Here is a 16,571-nt window from a genome sequence, read left to right as displayed (position 1 = left end):
TCTAGTCCTAAATAAGCAATCCAGCTTTTTTCGAATGGTGAATAATTTGATTAATTATTTATTCCATGCATCAGGGAAGCTTAGACTGCTCTATATATTTGTTTTCTATGAGCAGCTGAGCTTGTACTGCTGAAAGCAACACTGCACCCAATCTGTGTATGTGTGGTGTGAGAGAGACAGAGAAATGAAGCTTGGGTTGCTGCTTATGCTTTCACTGTAGCATTCAATGCTGTTCTTGTTAAGACTTTTATGCAACGTTGCATAGCTGCTGCCCATGCTTTAAATCTCTCTATGAGGGTAGGGTTTGCTCTGCTGCACCTGTTGTTGTGTTGGGGAGCTATTATCTGCTGTTGCTCACGCATTAGCTGTTCAATGCGTGAGTTAAGTTTGTAGGGCTAACAGGGCTGTAACACAGGTCGCTGCAGCCCCTGTGGCTCAGGGGGTGGCAACTCTTGGGGGGGGGGGGGGCAATACCGTCCCAACCCTTCAGGGGAGGCTCTTCAAGGGCTCTCTTTCAGCCCAAAGCGCATGAATAACTATGAAATATGGGAGAATCAGGCCTCTCGTCACATTCTGCAAGGGGGCCCCATCATTATGTGTTACGTCATCGATGGCTCCTGCATGTGCTATGCCCCTGTGTGTTGAGGAAGCTAACCTTGTTCATACATGTGATGCAGGGCCGGACAGGCCTTTTATGCCAATGGACATTTTCCCGGTGGGCTACAGCCCTCGGAGGTTGGTTCTGAAAGCCCAGAGCCGCTCCTGGTGCCTCTTTCACCTTGGGGCTCCCTGAGGTTAATGGCAGAAGGGGGCACTGGGGGGATTCCAGAGATAGGAAAGGCGGGGAGGGTAGAAAGAAAGCGACCAGAGAGGGAACATAGAGAGAGAAGGAAAGAGAGAGGAAGTTGGTAGTTGGAAAGTGAAGGATTGCCCAAGGAATGAATGGAGCGGGCGGGATTTTGCCGGAGCATTTTTGCCAGGGCTGCCTTCAGCTACCCAGTCCGGCCCTGATGTGATGGCGTTTTTCTGCCTGAGAAAAGCTTGCCCTGCTGCTGCCCGTGTTATACCTGTTCTGTGTGTGAGGTGAGATTCCACAGCTATCACGTGTGCTGCCTTCTTCGAGGAAGAGTTCATTCCCCAGGCCCAGAGCCTCGACACTCCCTCACCTGTGCCCTGTCCCTCGCCTGTGCCCTGTCCTTCACCTGTGCCCGGTCCCTCACCTGTGCCCGGCCCCTCGCCGTGCTGTTTGACAGCAGACCCAGTTGCCATATTCCGCATGGGCACCAGCCACCCCAGCTTTGCCAGCTGCGCCATCCTGGTGTTCCCAGGTGAAAGTGGTGCAGGGAGAGAGAGAGAGGTGCGACCGTCGCAGAGGAGCTGCAGTCCGCAGACTGAGCGCCACCGGCTACCTTCAGCACTCTTCAGTCTGAGTGAAGGACGTCACCAAACCTTCCAGAACCGTCTTCCACAACCTTCCCGAGTGGGGAAGCGAGCCATGGAGAAAGCTGATCGCGAGATGACATTTCGGATGCTTCCTCCGCCCTTCACCCGGCGCTGGACACCCGCTGTCCTGATGTGCCCTCGTGCTCTGCTATTCTAGACCTGGCCGGGGGCCACGCGCCTCACATAGCAGCAGTAGCACTCTTCTCGTTGTCCGTCCTTCCATCCATGTCGGTCGGTCGGGTCGGGTCGGTCCGGTCGGTCTGGTCCGGTCGGTCGGTCTGGATATCGTTCGTTCACTAACCCCCATCTTTCGCCCATCTATCTCTCGGTCGTTCTCTCATATTTCTCTAGTTCTCGATAAAAGGCGGCTATAGTGAAGTGAAGATCTCTCCTTTTCTACTGCCTTTCGCAGAAGTGCGTTTGTCCCGGGAAGCGCTTAGAGGAGCCGCACATCTCTGATGTAAAGTTCCCCAGCTCTTGAAAAGAATGGACTCTTAATCAGAGAGTTTGAGAAGGTCACTCAGAAAAATGCAGGTATCGAGATGTGGCCGGTTCCTGGCGCCCACGTACAAGGGATTATCTTTGAATAGTGCAGCAGGTGCAGTGGCACCGGGGCACATCTGTATTTGGTTATGTTTTGCTGTTCATCCACCAGACGTGAGCCTATTTGTCACCTTTGCACCAGGGCCCATGGAAACGTTTCTATGTCACTGGCCATGCACACCCCTGGAAACCCCTGGCACTGCCATTTTGACCTCTGGCCTCAGGGGGAGCAAAAGCCGTGCCAGGAACAGAAGGTAAACACTGCATTCATGAGCACTGCTCATGTTCTGTGGCTTCCTACCAGCGTCATTAGTTAGGATACATGTTTGATAACATAAATACATTTACCAATGCAATGAGCACGTGTCAATATAGATGAAACAAATGCTGCTATCCTGCAACAAGAAAGGAATACACTGGTCCCTTGGCTGGGTACCAAAAATCATGTGTTTTCAATATTGAAGAAGAAAGCGAAGATATTATTTATCTATATCTTTGTGTGTTTTGTTTGTTTGCTACTTTTATTGCGATTTTCTCTGCTGTGCACATGTTAAAATGAAAGATAATGAAAACCGCTTCCTCTGTGCCTCACAGATATGACAGACAGTGTCTCACAAATGATCATGAACCCAAAAGTGTTCGTTGATTGATACTATTTAAAGTCAGTAACAAAGTTAATATCTCCAACATTAGTTGTGGTCCATATGAAAAAGGGGTGTAACTACTACTGTTTTTAAGAGTTTTTTGGTGACTCCGTGGTTTATCTTTACATTTTCCCTCTGAGTTGTTTACTTATGGAACTATAACACCATGATAGTTTTTCGTATACATACATTTGGTTCCAAGCGCTGTTCCGTGTTTTTGTAGCAGTAGAGCCTTCACCTTGGACAAGCCTCAGTTTTCACACCATGAAAAAAACATATTAAGGAGTGCCGCCGCGCTGGCAGCGGCGACCCGGAAGCTCTTGGCCGGCCGGCGAATCCGGTCGCGGCCGACCGGAAGTCCCGCCTCCCGAGGTCCGCGAGCCCGATTGAGAAGAGGAGACGAGACGCGCCGCGCCGTGAGGAGCCCGCCGGAAGAGCGCAGTCGGTGAGTGGGGCCCAGGGCTGAAGTGAAGTGCGTGCGTGCCTGTGTGTATGCCTGGGAGGGGTGGTGGAGTGTGTGCGCGCGAGGGAATGTGTGTGCGCATGCGTGACTGTGTGATTGCGAGAGAATGCGAGGTAGGGGATAGTGTGCCTGTATGGGTGCCTGTATGTGTGCCGTATGCCTGCGTGTGCATGCGCGCGCCTGTGTGTGTGTGCGTGCGTGCATGCAGAGGGGTGGGGGCTGCCTGTGTGTGCGTGCGTGCATGCATGCAGAGGGGTGGGGGCTGCCTGCGTCTGTGCAAGGGCTGTGAGTTACTCTGCGCATGCGCAGGGCCTCTGCGCATGCGCAGGTATCAGACGCGCGCTCCCGCGAGGAAAAACGCTGCTCGTAACAGATTGGTGTCCTCATTCCCAACTCATTCCCCATACGGGCGGCAAAAGGTCTGAAGCAGACACTCTCAATGCTCACGCATTGAGAGTAAGGTCTGCTCGACCTAAAAACATCAGACAGGCTAGAAAAAATCGTCTTCTGCAACAACTAGAAGAAGCCACTAACTGTCCTAAGGAGCTTTTTAAAATCCTCCAAAACTTTGTCAAACCCGCCGCATGTGAAAGCTCGGAGGAGTTCTCACAGACCTTATGCGACGAGATCTCGTCCTTCTTTGAGAGTAAAATTAATACTATATACGAAAAAATAGTGGCTGCCAATAATAGTACGAATGGCACAAACAGGATCACACCTCTAAACCCGCCTAAAGACAAACACAGTGCAAGTCCCATATCACACCTCCCCCTCATTGAAAGTGCAGATCTCCCTCATCTCATTACTCACATCAAATCAGGGTCTCCAAACGACCTCCTCCCTGCTAAGATGGTTCCCCCCCTGATCCCTCTCCTGGGCCCCTTCATACAGAATGTCATCAACATATCTCTTACTAAAGGACAAGTCCCAGCAGACTGGAAGAGGGCGGTGGTAAACCCAATACGCAAGAAAGCTGCTTCCCCATGGACCGACCTTTCCAACCTGCGTCCTATTTCACTCTTACCATACATCAGTAAGATAGCCGAGAAGCATGTGAACACCTACCTGTCACAACATCTAGAAGCGTCGGAGGGCCTGGACTATTCCCAATCTGGTTTCAGGCCAAACCACAGCACCGAATCTGCCCTCCAAACAGTGACCAATAACATCAGAATGGCACTAGATGGGGGCAACTCTATGATTCTGGTGCTGCTGGATCTCTCCGCCGCTTTCGATACGGTGTCTCACAAAGTGCTTCTTGAGCGACTAAAAGACGTAGGTTTGGAGGGTACGGCACTGGCATGGATGGAAAGCTTTCTGTCAGGACGCTCTCAAGAGGTTAGGCTGGGCTCCCACAAATCCATCCACAGGGAGCTCAATAAGGGAGTGCCACAGGGCTCTTGCTTAAGCCCCACACTTTTCAACGTGTATGTGGCTCCCCTAGCCAACCTAGCAAGATCATTTGGGTTTACACCAGTGTCGTACGCTGACGACACCCAACTCCTCTTTCCCTTTAAAGAACTAACACCTGCGATAAAAAAATCTTTCGCAGAGGGAATGAGAGCAATATCTGCTTGGATGTCAGCAAACTGTCTCCAATGCAATATAGGAAAAACGGAGGTCATGCTGTTTGGACAAGCAGTTACACATTGGACACCGGATTGGTGGCCCCTGGAATTAGGTCCTGTCCCCAGTCCTAAAAACACAGTGAGAAACCTAGGAGTGTTAATAGACCAAACACTTACTTACAAGGACCATGTAAACCAGGTGGCGAGTACCTGCTTCCGACCCATAGGAATGCTAAGGAGAGTGTTTCCCTACCTGCCAGACTGCCATAGAAAAACACTAGTGCAGGCATTAGTAATCAGCAGAGTGGATTACTGCAATGGCCTTCTTTTGGGAGCAAATGAAGGGCAGCTCAAAAAACTGCAGGTAATCCAAAACACGGCAGCAAGGATAGTCCTCAACGCCCCCCCCAGGACTCCCTCCCTCCCACTGCTGACTAAACTCCATTGGTTACTAGTGAGGAAGCGAGTGCATTTTAAGACCTTATGCACAATCCACAAAAGTGTGATAGGCAAAGGCCCTAAATATCTGACCAACATCTTCCTGCCTTACGCCCCTGGGCGAACCCTGCGCTCTGGTAACCAGCAGCTTCTGCAGGTGCCTAGAATTATAAAGGCCAGACAAGGAGGGCGAGCCCTGGCCCATCTTGGACCAAAGCTTTGGAACTCCCTACCCCTTGAGATGAGAACATTGACCAACCATCTGACCTTTCGTAAGGTCCTAAAAACACATCTATTCCCCAGTAACTGATCCCCCTCTCTCAAAAACGCACCATTCACCTCTTCATTACCATCTGAGGATATTCTCACTGGCAAAGCGCGGAGATACCCCTCCGGGGGTCTATTCATGCGCTATAGAAGAATATAAAATAAAATAAATAAAATTAGATAGGAGCTACTGTTTTCCCATTTTGTTATGTCTACCGAAACCGATCTGCGAGTATTCTGTAATATTTTTCTGTTAAATAATATTGCTGTCATCTTGCTTGTGCTTCTTTTGCACAGTTTTAAACATTCCCTGATGATACAGATTGCAAAACGAGCGGTTGTACAGTGATTGGTCCATACAAGTAGCCAAACAATGCATTGTGAAACTGGGAAAGCAAATTTGTATTACTAACATCTGTCTTAGTCAAGCTGCTGCCAATCAGAGCACACATCCATTTTTTTACAAGCACACTGTCTTATTTGTGCTCGAACCCAAGGAGTTACATAAATACTCGTTGTTTTCCCTTAGACTATAGACACCAAGAAGAAGAGCAGGTTTTTCTAACATTGTGCTTTGTGCCAGTTATCCATTCCCTCCTGTTGACCAAAGATTGGGTCCCTAACTTCTACAAGTAACATGATAACCTATAGATGTTTGAATTCGTGTACATTTGAATAATATGCAGCTTTGCAATAACAGTACCAGAGTTACTGTGGTGAATAGCCTGTACTTAACTTCTGCTCCAACCCTGTCTTTCTTCCGCAACAGAACAAACTCCAGAGTCGGTGCTACTCTCTGTAGTATCAGCCTCACAAAGGACGCTCTTCAGCATGGCCTGAGCAAAGGCATCAGCATCGGAACTATTATCCAAATCGCAGTATCTTGGTACAGAGTATCACTGAAAACATGAGTCCTAATGCACTACGCTTCATTATAATAATTATTATTATAACATAACGTGTATTTGTAAAAGGGCACAATCACCAGTAGGCATCTTGATGCTGAATAACAGATGTTTATTGTTACCCAGCTCAATGGTACTCATTTTGATGGATGAAAGGTTGAGTGGCCCGCTGGGATTTGAACCTGTGACCATGAGGTAAACACAGGCCCCTGCAGTGGAAGCATTAGTCCACTGAGTCACCAGTCCTGGCCTTCTTCCGTGCGCGGGCCGGCAGGTGAATGTATCGATAAGGAATCTGGTTGAGGCCTGGGGACTTGTCACAGGGTTTTCCTCATACTAGGATCCCCCTTAAAGACTACCACGATATTTAAACCATACATTAGGCCACCAGATACCCCTTTCCATGAGTATCTCTCACCACCAGGCTTTACTCACGGTCACTCGAGCCCGCTCACAGGCAATGCCCACCAGTCCCCTTCATTTCTAGCTCCTACTCACTTCCGCTCCCTACATTTACCATCAATGGCCCTGCCCATGCTGCTTCTGCCCCTGCTTTGCCTCTTCGGTACATACCTTCCTGTCAGCCAAGCAGATACGTCAGTTTGGCTACCATCGGTGTCACTTCACCAAAATGCCAGGGGTAGCAAAAGTGACGACATGTCCTTTTTGACCTAACATTTGAGAGACATGCAGACAGACAGAGACACACACAGACAGACAGACAGACAGAGACACACACACACACACACTCTTGCACATAAACACACTCTCACCCGTAAGCGTGCATACAACATACATTTAAAAGCATTTATTACTTATGTTAGCTGCCACATCATGTCATATTCCAGATATTTGTACTCCATATTTTATTGCACGAATAGTGAATAATTTTATTCACCATAGCTTATTTGAGTTATTTAAACAAAATTCAGAAAGAAGGAAAGTGAAGCACCAACCGACGTCCATTAGGATGAGCTGCCCTTGTGTTCCAGGCACTGATTTTGTCTCCTCTGAGGCCAGTGGTCCCAAAGGCAGTGAGTGGCAAGCATCGAAAGGGGCAATCCAGAGGTCGCAGCTGCATTGCTTAAATGACGTCCATGTTGGCTACCCATTAATAAACCACAATTCCACCAGCCGGAACTGTACAAGAGTTTTGCACAACAAAAATGTTCTATTGGCAATGCTCTTTCCCTCTCTTCGGATCTCTACCTGCCTTACAACCACAGTTTTTAGGCTGCCCCAGGGCTGCATCAAATGCTTCAAGCAGTCATCGTAATAGAACAGAAGGCGCCCTCTTGGGCCAACATAAAAGGTTTATGAGAGTAGATTAAATCCATAAGTCGAATACTTCAAACTCAGTTGGACAACGCTGTGACTTATTTAGATCCTTTCTAGGAAAGAATTTCCTGAAAACTGGAAATTGTCAAGAACATACGCTCACAGCAGTTTTTCTAATAGAACACCTGAAGTGCTGCTGCAACCATCATACTAACAATGATTCCAGCAGTTTCTCTCCTGGAAATCAAGGTATGCATGAGTAGGAAACCCACCTCCTCCCACATCCTTTGAGACACTGTATCGGTCCATTAAAGAGAAATGTAATTTAGTACAATACTGAAATACAGCACTTTTCTCTTCTAGTGCCACTATTAAAAGCCAGTGATGTCTAGAGAGAGAGAAGTCTTGACAACTGAGATCATCCTATGCAGACTGCATGGTACATTTGAACCCTAGGTGGTTCCTTCCAGTCTTCAGGACTTAAGTCACCTGGGTTCTTCATTAGGTCTCTCCTGCGACAGCGCATGCGCTCTCATATATGAGAGATATTGTATACAACACAGGGCTTGCAACCCACCCGTTGCTTAACATTCTCTGGCTTCATTGTCAGTCTTATTTGCTGTTTTCTAATTGGCCCGTGCAAGCTAGTTTACTTCCTCTTCTTACGGCTGGAGCTTGGACCAAGTACTGATTGCTGTCCTTCCCTTGATCGTGCTGTGATGGAGTAACTACTTTTATTTGTTTCTCCTTCTCTGTCATCCTTGTTGAAATCTTGCCTTTAGTATGGCACACACTTCAAAGACGCCCTTTTCTCTTTTGAAATGGGTGTTTATTGTGACAACAGATGTTATCTGCTTCCAAAATTTATTTTCAGTATGACATTGACGCATTTGCTTTCTATACGTGATAGGATTTGTTTTGCAAACTGTCATTTTTTTTTCACCTATTGGGAGATTAACTGATTTGTTCGGAATAACAGGAGTGTTATGCTGAGACCTACCAAGCACTGGCAAAGACAATAGGTCTTTTTGTTCATGCTGTACAGGCATTGCCGACCTTGACAATGATTTATAGCCTTGCTGTATGGCAGCACAGCTAAAAATAATAGAAATAGGACTGTAATGCATCCAATGCTAAGGCGCTTAAAAACAATAAAAATAAACAAAAAAGCGCATTACCCCTGGCTATGTTCAAATTAGTTTAAGCCACACTGGAAAGCATCGGCACTGCCGGGGAAACAACCTTAACAATGCGGGCATCCCGTTGCGATGCCATTACAACTCGGTTGTTACAACGACCGCTTTGTTACCACGCAATGCCATTACTACGCGTCATTACATCAACTTGCATTAGACGACGTGCTAACATTAGCAATAGTATAGTTTACTATTCCAACACCTTTCCTACTGTTCCGTAGGGTGGAGTTAGATTAGTAAAATATACATTCCTGCAGCTGAAGGAAGTCATTAACTAGAAAAGAGCCTGGTTTAGAAATCATCACAGAGCAAAATAAACTCCGAACTAAATGTCTAAGAGGGATCTCGAAAAAAGGGCTAGATCAGAGAATCAAATCCGATATGGTCAACACACGGCCACTAGAGTTGTGCTACAGAGAAGCTTTAGCCGTTCTTGTTAATTACGTTATACACCCAGTATAGAAGTGAGAGGGAAAAGAAAGTGTAAACAAAAAACCCTGCTAGCTGAAGAGCATCCCCCGGTGCATGGAGTCACTGCATCCACAAGGTGGTACAAGAGCATTTTCATTGATGATGGACCGACAAAGATCAACCCCTGGAGAAACCACTCGTCAGGCACACTGGCACTCATAAGGCCTGCTGCTATACCGGTCAACATCACGTACAAGTTTTCTTTGTTGGCAACCTAGAATCACATGTTTATGACAAGTTTGCAAGAGCTCCTTGCATGCTTACATAAAATATATACATACATACATGGGTGGTCTTTGCATAAAAGCATTTACGTGGTCATTAGTGAAGAAATAATAGTGTTCATTCAGTATGAACGCAGAGATGCGATGTCCCCCTTGTTATATTAAGACCGGAGACCGCTGCTCTTCAGAGAATTGTGGCTGAAACCCAACCATATTCTAAGCAGGCTGTTGCCATGATTACATTAGGCTCATCAAGATGACAAGTAAGGCCCAGTAAGTAAGGCTTTACATGTCGCTACAGAAGACTCCAAAGGAATGTATTAGAAAGATGGCAAGAAGTTTACTGTAAATGCGACCTGGCAACTCGAACCACACTAAGCATGAAATCAGAACCAGGAGCATCTGAAATTACCACAACAATGAGCTGTTTATCCGTTAGAAGTAGGCCACCATGTCCTTCAGTGTTTAAATGCACTTCAGCGCTCCAAATCCGATCCTGCGAAAACCACCAGGACAACTGGAGGTTCTGACCAGGACACATGGATGTCTTATTTACATTTCCCCAAAGACCCATGTTCAAAATGAAGACCAAATTCCAGATTATACTAAATTGTGGAAATGGGGGGTAAAAAAGGCTGGTGAGTCATGCGCTCAATTACTAGCATTACTTGGTAGAACATTCTGGGTGCTGATCTGAACCCAAGCAGAAGCTTCTTCAACTCCATCAGAAGAGATTCAGAGCCTGGTAATAAATACATAAATAAATAAATAAATAAATGTGGGTAGATCATGGAACAGGTGACCATTTCAGCTGCTGGGTAAGCCATATATCACCCTTTGGTAACTCTCTAAATGAACTTCCCCCCATACAGGGGAGGGCCGGTAAGTCTTATTCCCAACGCAGACAATATATAGCAAGCGTAGCCTGGGCGTTGGACGTTATAACAGCCAATTACGGGACTCGTTCATTTGTCATCTTTATCTGGTAGAGGTCATCAGCGCCCTGCGCTTCAACTACATTATATAAGATTGCATAATGTTTGGAGATGCAGCAAAACATTGTTGACAATTTTTGTTACTATTGAACAGGTCTTTTTCCACTCATACTTGCACATGGCAACTATGCCTTCCTGGTGATCTGTAGGAATGGTCCAACCGCTGTAAACCCCAAACTATCAACATTGTCTGGGACTAATCTTCATAGCCCTCATATCTGTTATCAGTGAGACTGAGTTACTTGGAACCCCTTTGTGGATTATGTCCTACATTTGCAGAAGAGAGGCAGTCTGGAAACAGGCCAGAGTTTGATGGGCCACATTTTCCAATTAGCAAGAAAAGCGGATCAATGGGGGTTGGGGCACCCTTCCTCCTCCTTTGAGACCGAAAAACTAAAGGAGCCCAAATAGCTAGGCACTGGGCCACAGGTTTACTTGAGGGACAATGTTGCCACAGCCGAACATTTATGGAGATTAGTTCCACCCCATCCTCTTTTGCTCTGAACTCATTGTAGGGAAGGAACAAAAAGAGAGAAATTGAACCACCATTTATAGGTCCCCTATCGGGATCAATGGCCAGAACAGTCAGTGTAACCTAGTGTTAGTGTGTCAGCACAAGCAGTAGCTGCCTCGACTACTCTTCTTAAGTGGTGAAGTGTGCGGTTGGCAACTTCAGTGTTTAGCAGGTCCAGGTCCTTTAGTACCTTAAAAAATCATGCAGTTTTGAGTTAAAAGAGAGCTGGTATAGATTTTGGTAGCAGCCGGAATACTCAGGTAATTAAGAACTTTAGTGGGAATGCTTGGATAGACCGGTAGACCTCTGGTCAAGTACAAAATGCTTTGGCAAAGGAGACCTTTAAAATAATCACGAAGAGGGGCGGTAGAACCTCATATGTAGCCTAGGAATTAGGGCCTGTGAAATCTCACAACAGACTCTAGAATTAGACCCAGCAAACACTTAAGGGTAATAAGCAGAATCTGGCTGTGGCTGCACCGTCAAGGTGAAGCTGTGTTTCTGGAGCAGTCTCCCCAACCCACTAATCATTCAGCCCGGATCTGGATGGAGAATATGCCCCAGGTTCAGGCTGTATAAAACAATGGTCTTTTATTACTGTTCTCCATAAAAACCTAGAACATTACGGGGAAGTACTCCCTCGAAAAGAGCAAATAGAACTTGAGACCCAACCCTGATCCCATTGTTAACCTCTGTTCTGAAGGTCAGCCTTTGACTTTATGAACCGTGAACTCAATAAGCACAACTAGGTCCTGAAACACGATTTTACACAAGTCACTACTCAAAGAGCCCTTGAGGATGGAGGGTAAGATCTCCATTCTGCCTCCATGGGGGTGTTCCCTGGTACAGGAATGGATATCTTACTGTGGGCGCCTGGAGATACCTCTTGGTAAAAGGTAATGTCACATGTAACTCAATACTAGAGGAACCCGTTGGTAAGGGCCGGATCTTACAGGCTTACCTGTTGGACAAGGCCATTCTCCCAGACCATGTGATAACAAATGAACTTCTTAGTACATAGATGGACCCTGGAGGCACATGATGAAAATGAAGGATTCCTTGTTTTAAGACCATAGAGGCACCTCTTGACTTGAAGTGTGAATCCTAATTGTGGGAACCCAGATGTGCTTTTTGGCAAGCGAAAGATGCATTGTCTTGATATCCTAGATGTATTTGTTGTCTGGGACAAAGCCATTATTGTAGGGGCCCTTGATAAACTTCTTGGCTGGAGTAGGATTCAAAGACATTTAGATGTTCCTTACCTTTATGCTTAGCTTTTGCCTTGGCCTTTTCTTCCTGCTTTTTGGCTTTTGCCACGTCTGCTTCCTTCTTCTTCTTCCTGCGGCCTCGGAGCCAACTGAAGGCTCGACGAAGGGTGCTAGTCTTCTTTTTCTTAGGAGCTGGGGTCTCAACCCTATCCACATCAGCCCCAGAGGACAAGCTCCCACATTCCTCCCCTGAGGGGCCCACTGTGGAGTTTTGCTCCGACATGGATAGAATCAGTTAATGCAGCCTAGGAGAAACCAAATGATTGGCTCATGGGAATATGGGTGAAGTGTGTGCCATTCTGGCACAGGGCAGCAAGGGTCAGAGAGAAACAATGTTAACACAAGAAAGTGGGCAAGGTAGGGCAATATCGAGACTTACATCTAGCAGCCAGAACCTATGTGAACATGACAGGCAGGAGCTACTAAGACAACCCCAAGTAAAAAACGGATTGCCTATAGCAGATTGCCTATAGCAAGGGATTAAAAGTTGGTAGGAGAACTCTACTATTGGCTGGAATGACAGTCTCGGAAGAGGCACTTGAATTACAATCAGTGAGTTGAAGCTTGTGCTCTGAATAGAATGTGAGCTTAATTTGTAGTTATTACTTATGGACCTGGAAACGATGATGGGCCACAAAGATTCATGGATTGCTTCCGGAAGAAAATAAGACGGGAGCAATAAAGACGGGTCTGGAAATTCTTTAGGGTCAGAATAAAGTGGGGTGGATTCTAGACCAGATTTGTCTGGAAGTGTTTTAAGGCATTGGGTGGTCTGCGGGTAATTTTGAACAAGAAAGGTCCACAGGAGGTTCTTATTTACAATTAAATGAATCTGGTAAGGGGTCTTGAACAGGTTTCTGATTTAGGATGAGACACGTGTGAGTCCAGATTAGGAATGTGTGTGGAGTGTGTTCTGGCCTTTAGGAGGGTCGGCGTTTTTGGACAGTCTGATCTCAGAGGGCTTAGAGAGGGCTATGACATGAGATGGTTTGGACGGAGGATGAAATTTAGGAGTAAATGTGCGTAAAAGTGAGAAAGGGGTCAGGATTCGGTTCGTCCTGCAGGGAATTCTGGACCAGAATGTGTCAAGAGTGGTGCCCATACAAGGACGGCCCCAGAAGGGGATCCTGCGGTGAATTCCTAGCCGGATGGCTTGTTTTCTCTGTTATTTTGCCACTGTTGCGAGTCTGGGCATCGAGTCAATTATTTATCTCTCCCCTGTGATCCCACAGCACGAAGGAATCCATTGCAAACATCCACGGTAGTTCAAGGCAAGAAACGTCCAGAATATACAGGCAAACAACAACAAATTGCGACAAACTCCTCATAGAAATATGGTGTGAAATAAATCCCAGGATACTAGATTGTGATAAAATCCACCACGGAATAGGTTAGGAAGAAATTCCTGCAGAATCGATTGGTAAAGTAATTTCATCAGGAATATGTCGAGATTGCCTCCGCAGATGGATTTACCGTCCACGAAAAGGTCAAAAACGTCACGAGAAGGCACACCGGACTGTGTAATGCACGGATGGCATATGGAAACAGGCTCTCGGGCACTCGAACTGGAGAGATAGTCGCAGAATTAGGGAGACATTCAGGTAGGCATCGGGAGGGATCCTCACAGGAACGGCATGACATCGTCAGAGGGTGAACTCCTCGGGGGCGGGCGGGATCCACACGCGGGATGCGATGCTCAAGAATGGGATGAAGCCCTTCTTGGGGTGACAGGTACTCCGGACCCCCGCTGCTCCCCAGGCCTTCCAGCCTCGCCTCTCCCCCGGGGCCGCTCGCTGGATGCAGGGCCGGTGCCTGGTGTCTCCGCCGGAGCTCTCGTGAGTCACTGGCGGCTCAGGCTCAGCCCCCAGCCGGCCTCCCCGCCTCCCCCGGAGCCTCTTCCGCATTCCCAGTCAGGCCCGCCCGCCTGCCGGGAGAGGCCGCGCCGTGCAGGTGAGGTGGGCGGTGCGCAGCAGAGGAGCAGGAGCCCACCGGCGGGTGAGGACTGCCTGGGGTCCGCCCACGGGGCTGGGGCAGCTGCGGGCCCGCCCCGGAGGGAGGGGAGTGTCAGACACCGCCCTATTAAAAGATGGGGCCACGCAAATCTGGAGCGGCGCCCGGCGCAGGTGGAGGTGGGTAAGGTTCAGAGTGATTTTGGGTGCGGCCCGCAAGAGATCCCAATCCCGCCCCGAGGGGAGGGGAGGTGTTCGAAGGTGAGGAGGCCTCGCCCCTCCGCCCAGTGGGAGGGCCGTGCCGCTGTGGGAAAAGGTGGTGTTCGGCCCGCGGGAGACCTGTGCCCACCGGTGCAGGCAACAATGAGCCAGGCCTCTCCCCCGTGGCCCGTGCCCACCCTCAGCAGCCGCAGTCTCTCCCGCCCTGGCCGACCTGAGCCTCCCCATCCCGAGAGGAACGCAGTGAGAATCTGGAACTCACTTCTGCCTCAGCTGCGGACCACCACCTCCTCCCAGGCCTTCAAAACGGACCTCAAAGTTCTCCTCCTCCAAAGACACCTCCAAATTTAATTCACGCCCTCTCTACTATCTGAAGGAAGACCTCCCATTACTGAAAATTCTATCCTGCTCCATGACTATGGAAGTGCCTTCCTAGAGTGTTCTTGTGGTTGGAGTGTTTGCCATTTATTGCAGTATTATCCTTGTACCTGTGTTTGGTACTCGTTTGTAACATGCACTCGCCACTTTTGTCTTGTAACACACTGTTTGCTACCTCTCACATTTTGTTTGCTTTTGATACTTGCACAAGTGCCACCATTGCCTACGTAACATTTGTTCTTGTGCTTGAGTGTCTGCCATATATTGCAGTATTATACCTCTAATTGTACTTTGTTTTCTCTTGTAACCTGCACACATGTCACTTTTCCTCATGTAATGCACCGTTTGCTACCTCATGTATTTTGTTTGCTGACAATTGTCACTTTTGCCTCATGTAACTTAACGTTTGCTTTTGTAATTTGTTCACTTGTAATTTTCTCCTCAAGTATCATTACTGTTCCTATTGTGAAGTGCTCTGACGCCTTCGGGTAAAGTCTGTGCTATATAAAAACGCATAAATAAATAAACCAGAACAACAGGTCAATGAATGAACCCTCACAGGAAGACGATACAAACGTCCTTCTATTTGTTTAGGGGAAGGAGCGATGCTGCACAGAGAAATCTATAGGCTGCGCTGAGGGACGTAGGAACATTTTTATTGGAAATGTTTAGAAGGAGAGGATGCACAAGAGGCAATGGGTGGGTGCTAAAATGGACGACAGCACCCTTGAGTATATGTATCAGAAGCGGTGTGTCCAAAGCTGGTCGCCAAGGGCCAGATCCATGCTAGACTTTAAAGATCAGGGAATCCAAGACGGGGTAGTTCTTCCCCCAAGAAAGTTTGAGAAAAAATTGCAAAAATGATGCGTTCAACGACACATTTTTCATTATATATTCAATTGTATTAGTTTTTAAAGCATAGCAAATGATGGCCGCACAGTAAACCAGGATATGTCATTTGTTTTTGGGGCTCTTCAATGATTCCCTCACTATCACCCTCCAACAGTGCCCCACATCTCTCCATTGCCCCTCTCTCACATGTATTTCATTTGTTTTATAGCGCCTCTCATACCTGTGTAGGGTGTCGGAGCATTTTACAATCACACACACATACACAGCCAATAATTCATACGTAGATAATTCAGTGTATAGAAAATGTTACATAAGACGGGACTACAAGGTGTAGGATGCACATTTCATCCATGCTGGTAGGCATTTTTTAAGAGTGCCTGGCCTGGGGAAGCACAAACTCAGGATTAAGAACGTAACACAATGGTTATGATTGATTTAATACTAATAAGAATTTAGTTTCATCCAAACAAAGGATAATGAAAGACTGGGAACAAAACATAACTTTCTAACCTAGATAATGATTGTAAATTAAACACTGCACAGTAACAATGTGACAAAGCAGTAACCCACTGAGCTATACACATAAAATGCAGTTCTGTGATCTGCATAGTGCACGCTCTTTGCAGCAGGCATGTTAACCCACTCTACTACCTTAGATGAGTCAAAACTGCCACTAGACAACATTACCATCTCTCTACACAGGTACACTAATCACTAGAGTTATCTTGGCACTTTTATTGTTGTCTGAAAACTGTTGGATTTGAAAGGAACTCTTGAGTTCTTTTAAATCCACTGCACTGCTACAAAACCGCCCACAGTAACAATAGTGCCCCCCCATCTTTCCTGCCTCCCTGGGGAAACACCCGATGCTTGTTGAAGTGCTTGTTGAAGATGGCATTTACTGCATACACATTGGGCCATAATTGGCTCAGGCTCCCCTAAAAAAGTGGTCCACA

The 16,571-nt window shown here is 47.1% G+C and overlaps 1 protein-coding gene across 2 annotated transcripts in view; it reads right to left on the bottom strand.

Annotated features, from left to right (window-relative positions):
- The window catches only part of NHSL3 (NHS like 3), a 276,163-nt gene extending 261,949 nt beyond the window's left edge, over positions 1 to 14,214 (bottom strand). The window contains exons 1-2 of one of the 2 annotated variants that reach the window (XM_086955714.1): positions 13,092 to 14,072; positions 12,212 to 12,989 (exon numbers count right to left, since the gene is read on the bottom strand). In XM_086955714.1, the coding sequence (XP_086811840.1) occupies positions 12,212 to 12,440 (229 nt within the window). In that variant the 5' untranslated portion in view covers positions 12,441 to 12,989; positions 13,092 to 14,072. Of the gene's footprint in view, positions 1 to 12,211 lie in introns of both variants that reach the window. The other variant, XM_086955712.1, reaches the window with a different exon arrangement.
- Positions 14,215 to 16,571: the final 2,357 nt, after the last annotated feature.

The sequence above is a fragment of the Lissotriton vulgaris genome, chromosome 2_1 (genome assembly GCF_964263255.1).
Source record: "Lissotriton vulgaris chromosome 2_1, aLisVul1.2, whole genome shotgun sequence".
In the NCBI taxonomy this organism is placed as follows: Eukaryota; Metazoa; Chordata; class Amphibia; order Caudata; family Salamandridae; genus Lissotriton; species Lissotriton vulgaris.
This window is presented reverse-complemented; position numbering and strand designations above follow the sequence as displayed.